We start from the raw sequence: 9,435 nt of genomic DNA on the forward strand, positions 1-9,435 counted from the left end.
AAATGTCAGGTATAAATGTATCTGAAGCTATAAATGCAGTTTTTCACTCTCAGTTATTTTCTCATGTGAACAATTGATAGCCTACCCTCACTTGTTTTCTCTTTTCATTTCAGACTTAAAGCTCTGAGTAGTAACTAAATTCAGAGTTTAGTTTTGTTTGTTTTCCTTTCTCCCTGTCTCTTCAGTAATATAAGGCCAGACAAATATGCCCTTCCCTGCTTTATGAGATGCATCTTATCACTGGACATGAACGTACCATTTCAGTATTTTAAGCCATCGTTCATAGATCTAAACCCTGTTCTTTAGTAATATTTACCCTCCCTGCCATTCTTTTTTTTTTTTTTTTAATTTTGCCTTACTAGATCTATTCTATTTACAGACTTATAAAATCTCAGTGTTCTTTGGAAGGAGCTCTAAGAGTGTCACTGGTACTCTTCAGTATTTGAGTTTTGCATTGTAAACTCCTTAGTCCACAGTGATGTTTTACCCATCTTTACCGAAGATATGATTTGTCTTGTCTTGACTCTATAGGAAAGGATAGAAAAAAGAACTTTTCCAGTTTCTGTCATTTTAGATACCACTGCAGGAAGATAACACATCTCTCAGTTGGTCTTGTCAGGTTTCTGTATAGCAAATTCCAGTACTCCTCAACTAAACCCATCATGCAAAATTTACTTGCCCCTAGACACCAGTAACAGGTTTTAAATAAAATTTCTTTGTGCTTTTAAAAGCTTGTATTTTTCTGTAGAGGTTCTGGGTTCTTTCTGTGAATCAGATTCCATAAATATTTGTATCCATTACCTTTTGCTAACTTAGTGAATTAAAATAACAACTTCTTTGCTTATGATTCTGTAAGTAGGCTGTTTGGCTTGGGCTCAGTTGAGTAATTCTGCTCGTCTTGACTGGGCTTATTTATGTTTCTGCACCATGCTAGTGGTTGATGGCCTCACTTAAATATCTGACTTTGGCTGTCTGTCAGCTGGAAGTTGCTGGGCCTCATGTTTCTCATTTGGCAGGCTAACTTGGACTTATTCATGTGGTGGTCTCAGGGTTCCAAGAGTAGCAAACAGGCAAACTCCACCGTTCAAGGGCTTTTTGAGTCTCTGTTTGTGTCACATATGGCTAATTTTCCATTGAGCAAAGCAAGTCACATGGCCAACCCAGATTCAGGGGATGTAATACTTCACCTCTTAATGGCAAGAGAAATATGTGGTCATTTGGCAATTTCTTACACTATTGTAAAGCTCCGTATTCCCCACCTTCTATTTTCATTTATTTTGCCTTTTTCTTTTTATCTGCTTTATTGAGGTATGATTTATAGACAATAACGTGCACACATTTTAAATGCACAGTTGAGTTTTGACAGATGTATATATACTCCTTTCTCACCATCACCCCATTCAAGATATACAGCATTTCTGTCACCCCAGAAAGTCCCTTCTGCTGCTCTGCAGTCAGCCCCTCCTGACACTGCAGACAAGCACTGATATGATTTTTATCACTATAAATTAGTTTGCCTGTACTAGAACTTTATATAAATGAGATCATAGGTTATGTACTCTTTTGTGCCTGGCTTCTTCCACTCAGTATAATGTTTCTGAGATTGATCCATCCAGTGATTCAATTTATTTATCCTAGTATTTTGTCCACCCATATTATTTTCCACAAATTATGCAAAGGTAAATTTTAGCCCAATTTATCCCAGTTATCACAATGGATAAATTATTGATCTTTGAATTTGATAAACAAGTTTTTATTATTTGAGTATGCTTTCTGGTGAGTTTTCCTTAAGATCCATAGGGAATTATGAAAGAAGAGTTTTTTTAAGCAAAATCTAACTGTATGAAAACAAAAGTACAGGATTTGTGATTAATGTGGAAAGTATAACTTTCAGAGATTGACATTTTAGTAATTAGATAAATCTCTGGGATCTAATTGAGAATTTTATGACTCATGTCTAAGCATATAAACAAGTATAAAGTATATAATAAATGCTCCTTATTGTAATGTTTTTCTAGGCATTTGTAAATTAGAGAAAATGAGATTTTAAGAACTGGTTTTCCTTCTTTCTTTCTACTTAATAATGAAACAGAATATGGCTACTACTTGCTCCTCAAGTAGGTAATTAGTTTAGCATGTTCAGTATAGGCAGGCAAGTTTGATTAATGCTCATGAAAAACTTTAATGTGAACCTACTCACAATAATTTTCCAGATAAATGCTTCTTTAGTACACTGTTAAATTTGTCTGTGCTAGCAATCCATATGTTATTTATGATTGCAGAGGTGATTCTGTTACTATCCTTTTGGGAAATGGAAAATTAAATCATGATTTGAGGGAAAAATAGGATTCCGGCTTAATCAGTTAAATTGCCATATAATTCTGGAATAGACAAAATAATTGCATGTCAGGCAAAATTTGAAGTGATAGATTTGTATTTCCAACTTTCTTTTTATTTGTTCTGACACAAATAAGTTTGATTTATTCTAAATTGCACTGGTTGTCAGTAGTGTTTATACACAATCTTAGGTGATTTTTTTTAAATTAGCTAATTAAGAAAATCACAGATTTATATTTACTACTATTATGTTTAAGAACAAATCAAGAAAAGTACTGTATTTTAAAATTCTAATTATGACTTCAGCTCTACAGAAATTTTTCATTATTCTGTTTTGCTAATTAAAAAATCAGAGTGAATGTTACTATGTGGTATCCTGTTTTGCTCAGACCCATCAAAGCTTTTTCTTAGAATTAGGCCTTTAAGTATCTGATTAGGACCATTCCTGTTTACTTTGGATAGGCAGTAGTAAAAGAAAAGGCTTTCTGTTCTTGGTAAGTCCTTGTGAAAGTGAATTTATCAACTGGATAATAGGTGTAATAACACACCCCACATCCTTTGGTCACCTTAGGAAATTATGAAAAGGCAGAGTTGTAAATGTTGTGTTGTTATTTACCATATTTTGTAATTATGAATTGTATACTTAACATTTGAATTCCTTGAATTAGTAATGTTTTGTGAAAGGTAAAGTGATCTTGATTCTTATGAGAAGCTTTTCTCTTCCCCTGGCATTTCTTATAGAAATCCCCTTTATTTACTCTATCAAATCAAGATTCAACCATAGAAGCTAATGGTTTAGGAAGTAGGAGAATCATAATGTTAACCTGCAGCCAGAAAGGTCAGAGGCAGGTTACCAATTCCTGAAGTCTGTTGCTTCTGTGATTTTACCTGTGCTTGATCACTTAATCTTTCTCAACAGGTCATGAGAAGTTTGCCAAATTAAGTTAATTACAAAAGAGAAGGAACACATCATAAATCAAGTGCTAAGTGCTTAAGACAGCATTGGTATTTGCAGGGAAGATCAGTCACTTGAAAATGTTATTGAGTGCTTAGATGTTAATTTGAAAATACTATATTTTGCTAGTAGCAAATGTTAATACTTTAACCAGGGGCACAGGGAATATAGATATCTATATAATAAACCTTCTCTTACCCCCACAAGGAACATTTACTTAGTAAATCTGTAGTATTCAGTGACAGATAAATGATGAGAATTGTCAGTCTAGTTAGAAAACCCATTTTAAAATCATCATGGGATATTCAACAGTGTTTCCCATACTGATTATGTGCACTATATTGAATTTAATATGCCATGAATTTGCTTTTAAATATGCAGTGATACCATTTTTAATCCATTGTATTTTGTTTTCATTATAAAATCCAGTCCCAATTTGGTTTTATAAAATAAATGACAACTTCACAAACTAGAAATGCATATTTTAAAACATGTTTACATCATTTTAATATGTAGTAGAGTTTTATTTGACAACTCTTTACTGCAGAAACGTGTCTCGTCAACTAATAATTACAGAAAAATTTTAAAGATTGTGACTTACTTTAAATAATTTTAGAGATGTCTTGCAACTTTAAAATATTTACTAGAAATTACATTTATATTTTACTTTTGTTGAAATTATAAATATTTGTTTAGAGGCCTGAGAAGTAGAAATGGTTCACATTTCTATAGAAATATAAATTTCACTTATAAATTATGCTTCTTAGTTCATAAAAATTTTCTGGTCAAAAGAGGATAATTTTACTTTTTTAATTATTTTTAATTTTTTTTTATTAACATAATGTATTATTTTTTTCAGGGGTACAGGTCTGTGATTCATCAGTCTTACACAATTCACAGTGCTCACCATAGCACATGCCCTCCCCAGTGTCCATCACCCAGCCACTCTATCCCTCCCACCCCCCACCACTCCAGCAACCCTCAGTTTGTTTCCTGAGATTGAGTCTCTTATGGTTTCTCTCCCTCTCTGGTTTCGTCTTGTTTCATTTTTCCCTCCCTTCCCCTATGATCTTCTGTCTTTTTTCTCAAATTCCTCATATCACTGAGATCACATGATAATTGTCTTTCTCTGATTGACTTATTTCGCTTAGCATAATACCCTCTAGTTCCATCCATGTCGTTGCAAATGGCAAGATTTCATTTTTTTTGATGGCTGCATAGTATTCCATTGCATACATACACCACATCTTCTTTATCCATTCATCTGTTGTTGGACATCTAGGCTCTTTCCATAGTTTGGCTATTGGGGACATTGCTGCTATAAACACTGGGGTGCAGGTGCCGCTTTGGATCACTACATTTGTATCTTTGGGGTACTTGCTGGGTCATAGGGTAGCTCTATTTTTAACTTCTTGAGGAACTTCCATACTGTTTTCCAGAGTGGCTGCACCAGCTTGCATTCCCACCAACACTGTAGGAGGGTTCCGCTTTCTCTGCATCCTCGCCAACATCGGTTGTTTCCAGACTTGTTAATTTTAGCTATTCTGACAGGTGTGAGGTGGTATCTCACTGAGGTTTTGATTTGGATTTCCCTGATGCCGAGCAATGTTGAGCACTTTTTCATGTGTCTGTTGGCCATTTGGATGTCTTCTTTGGAGAAAATCTGTTCATGTCTTCTGCCCCTTTCTTGATTGGATTATTTGTTCTTTGGGTGTTGAGTTTGATAAGTTCTTTATAGATTTTGGATACTAGCCCTTTATCTGATATGTCATTTGCGAATATCTTCTCCCATTCTGTCGGTTGTCTTTTGGTTTTGTTGACTGTTCCCTTTGCTGTGCAAAAGCTTTTTATCTTGATGAAGTCCCAATAGTTCGTTTTGCCTTTGCTTCCCTTGCCTTTGGCGATGTGTCTAGGAAGAAGTTGCTGCGAGTGAGGTCAAAGAGGTTGCTGCCTGTGTTTTCCTCAAGGATTTTGATGGATTCCTGTCTCACATTTAGGTCTTTCATCCATTTTGAGTTTATCTCTGTGAATGGTGTAAGGAAATGGTTCTGGTTTCATTCTTCTACATGTGGCCGTCCAATTTTCTCAGCACCGTTTATTGAAGAGACTGTCCTGTTTCCATTGGATATTCTTCCCTGCTTTGTCGAAGATTAGTTCACCATAGAGCTGAGGGTCCATTTCTGGGCTCTCTATTCTGTTCCATTGATCTGTGTGTCTGTTTTTGTGCCAGTACCATACCGTCTTGATGATTACAGCTTTGTAATAGAGCTCGAAGTCCAGAATTGTGATGCCACCAGCTTTGCTTTTCTTTTTCAATATTCCAAAAGAGGAGGGTTTTAAAATCAAGTTTATGTTTTGCTAGGTTATCACACTACTTAAACATTTAAATTGGCCAATTTTGCAGTGAAATCTTAGTACACTTCAACTAAAAATGAAGCCTTAATGAAAATATAAAGTCCAAATTTAGAGCATTGATGAAAGAAATTAAAGACAACACAAGCAAAATAGAAGGATATTCCATACTCATGGGTTGGGAGAAAAATATTGTTAAACGGTGCATACTGCCCAAAGCAGTCTGCAGATTTAATGCAATCCCTATCAAAATACCAATAGCATTTTTCACAGAACTAGAACAAATAATCCTAAATTTGCATGGAACCACAAAAGACCCCGAATAGCCAAAGCAATCTTGAAAAAGAAAAACAAAGCTGGAGGTATCACAATTCTGGACTTCAAGTTATACTACAAAGCTTTGGTAATCAAAACAATATGGTACTGGCACAAAAATAGACACAGATCAGTGGAACAGGATAGAAAGCCCAGAAACAAACCCACAGTTATATGGTTAATTAATCTTTACCAAAAGAGGCAAGAATATGTAATGGGAAAAAGACAAATCTCTTCAACAAAATGGTGTTGGGAAAACTGGACAGCCACAGGCAAAAGAATGAAATTGGACCATTTTCTTCTACCATAGAGAAAAATAATCTCAAAAGGCAATAAAACCTAAATGTGAGACCTGAAACCATAAAAATCCTAGAAGAGAACACGGGCACTAATTTCTCTGACATTGGGCATAGCATTTTTCTGTATAGGTCTCCAGAGGTAAGGGAAATAAAAGCAAAGAATAAAACCCAAATTCTGTTTTATTGAAGAAAAGATATTTGATTTCTTGCTAGTGATAAAATAGATAATGTTAGCTCTCATTAGCAATGTGAAGGTAAGATTGTGATTTTGAACCTGCCATGAAATTGAACCTAATTGCATTTTTTTTTGTTTTAAATTAGTTTGCAGGTCGAAGTAAGAAGGAAACCAAATACTCTCTTAAGGCAGTCGAAGACATGTTGGAAACACTGCAGATCACCCAGTCTTAAGGTTTCAAACTCTTTCACATTACATTTCACAACTGCACAATTGAACTTACTGGCCTGTGACTACTAAATGCCTAGTGCTATTTATATTCTAATTTTTTGTTAAGAGGGCAATTGTAAAGAATGTTTATATAGACCTAAAAATGCCTTTTATTGCTAAGCAGGAAGATGGAGAAAGTCCACGGAAGAGAGATTTAACAAGATTCATATTGATGGTACATCATTCTCTTCATATCACACATATATAACTTCTTTTAAACCACAACCTGATGTAGAAATCCCATAAATAAATCATGTGATTTATTAAACTTGCATCTGAAGATTCTAGATTCTTTTTGTTACACTCAAATAGTGAATATGTTATTTCGGAATTCAGTTTCTAGTTAACCCTTTTTTTTGTGATAAGAAATGCATAGCATGCATTGCTGACAAGCAAAATGTTGGCAAATTATTTTGATTCTCTTTATAGTGTCAAGTTGGATTTTGCTGTGCATTCCTGTAGGCTATTGTTTTATGTGCTATAATGTTATTCTCATAAATCTTGCTTAATAATGTTCAGTAGTATCTCTGTAAAATTTTTGTTTTGCCATAGGACATAATTGAGATTTTTACCAATAAAAAGCTTTAAGGTTCATGTATGCTGTAATGCTATAATGCTATAACCTTTATGAAAGTTAAATTTATTGAACTTTTAAGTATTTTGCATAAAATAATGTTAAGAAAACAGACAGTAGTGATGAAAGAGGTTTCAGTAGCTACGTTATTTTTCTTAGGGAAAATAAAATCTAAACTATGTTTAAGAGCAAAATTTTTACAATTCTCATATTTAATTACCTCCTTGGTAATAATAAGAGCTTCTTTTTCCTTTTTCTCTTTTCATGATAAACAACTGTTATACTACCTTCAACAGTATTTTGCATGTTTCATTGGAATAGAAAGAACTTTGAGACACTTTGAGAACTTTATTCAGACACAAATCAGTCATTCAGGGCATGTATTGTTAGTAGTAGTTTGTAATTTACATATACAAATTACACATTCTATGTATCACATACAGGTATAATTACTTAATAGAAATAGTTTACAATAGTATACAGAAACTCCTGCATACTTGTCATTGCTGGATTTAGGCAAATACGGTTCATGGAGGACTTGACAACCTGGAAGTCTTTAGGAAGAAAACTATTGTCAGTATCAGTTTTTTAATCTTTTGAATAATTCTGTTAGTATATTATTCTCCATATCTGGTCTCATTCTTTTATTTTGCAGTCTTTTTCATTTTATTCTGCCATGAGAAATGAGTAGATGTGAAATAACTCTCCCCATAGAAAGCTAATTCTTACCAACAAGTCTCTGTTATCACAGGATGCACTCTTTTTTGCCAGTGAATTTAGTAACTGCATTTTCAACATAATCAGCCATCTCAGATTTGTTTTCTATAAAGGCTCATATATTATTCCACTACTTTCTTATCTTAGTCTCCTATCCGTCACTAGGGTAGTGTTTACTTTAGCAATTATATTTGTGTAAGGTAGTGCCTTGTATAACTGTCAGCCTAAGTTTCACTTTATTTTTCTAATTTTAATACCTGCTTGCTAAGAATTTTTTATGAAGTACATTGTTAGTGTGTAATTTATAAACTTCAATTTAAGTGTACTGATCATCCTATTGTGGCAGACATTTGCCAACTGTTTTTACCGCCACTTTTTGCTTGTTAGGGGTATCTTATATTGTTCAGGTAGGAGCAGAAATCCCTGCTCTTCAAGGAGATAAGGACCTTACCTTACCTCAGCCCTAGGATATGTATCATGATTGATCTAAAACAGAGGTGGTTTCATTTCTTATGGTCTGTGAGATGCCAAAGCAGAACTTTTTTCAGTTTAGGAAATATTCTGTATTTGTGCTGTCCAATATGGTAGCCACTAACTGTAGCTTTTGAGCACTTGAAATATGGCCAGTAGAACTGAGAAATTGAATTTTTAATTTAATTTAATTTTAATTTTAATAGCTGCACGTGATTCAGGGCCACCAATAGTGGGTAGTGTCCAAATATCTAAAGTATGGGCATACGACTTATTTAAGGCTAATAAAATGAACAGAAGCCTATTGGGAAGGGTCTTCCTTTCAAATTAAAAAGTCAGAGCTTTGTGAAGTGAGGCTTTTTGCCTCTTTCTCCTCCTTCAGGCCATGAGTGTCAACAACATACTTAGAGATACAACACCCATCTTACAACTATGAAACAATAAATAGGAGAATAAAAGCTACTTTTCAGAGATGGCTTTATAGAAAGATTAGAGAGAGCCGGTGTTCCTGATGGCATGTTGAACACCTGAACCAACATGAGCACTTGCCAATCTCTGCACTTATTACATGAGAAAAATAAACTCTTGATTAAGACATTGTTTGGATTTTCTGTTACTTTTGCCATGTATATTTCTGACTAATATATCCATCAGCTTTTTTTTTTTTTTTAGTATGTAAAACTCTTTAAAATTTTGGACATGCTGGGAATGGAGTTTCAAAATGTAATGATTTAAAGTTAAGTAGACAAGTACATACAATAAAAAAAGTAAGATCTTGTTGCAACTCAGCATACACTATTTAAGCCAACCTTAACCATAGGATAATACTGACTTGGGAGCAGAGGAGGATGTAGAAAAGATAGAAATGGAAAACCAGTGCTTCAGTATGCTGGGAGCATATAATTTTTATTGGTAAATATTTCAAAGAATCTTTTTTTTCTGATGCCACAATCCATCTATTCTCAAAATA

At 34.1% G+C, this 9,435-nt stretch overlaps 1 protein-coding gene across 2 annotated transcripts in view; it reads left to right on the plus strand.

Moving 5' to 3' along the window:
• EMC2 (ER membrane protein complex subunit 2) overlaps positions 1 to 9,209 on the plus strand; it is a 46,059-nt gene extending 36,850 nt beyond the window's left edge. The window contains exons 11-12 of one of the 2 annotated variants that reach the window (XM_027575639.2): positions 6,580 to 6,667; positions 6,828 to 9,209. In XM_027575639.2, the coding sequence (XP_027431440.1) occupies positions 6,580 to 6,666 (87 nt within the window). In that variant the 3' untranslated portion in view covers position 6,667; positions 6,828 to 9,209. Of the gene's footprint in view, positions 1 to 6,579 lie in introns of both variants that reach the window. The other variant, XM_027575630.2, reaches the window with a different exon arrangement.
• Positions 9,210 to 9,435: the final 226 nt, after the last annotated feature.

The sequence above is a fragment of the Zalophus californianus genome, chromosome 4, assembly GCF_009762305.2.
Source record: "Zalophus californianus isolate mZalCal1 chromosome 4, mZalCal1.pri.v2, whole genome shotgun sequence".
NCBI lineage: Eukaryota > Metazoa > Chordata > Mammalia > Carnivora > Otariidae > Zalophus > Zalophus californianus.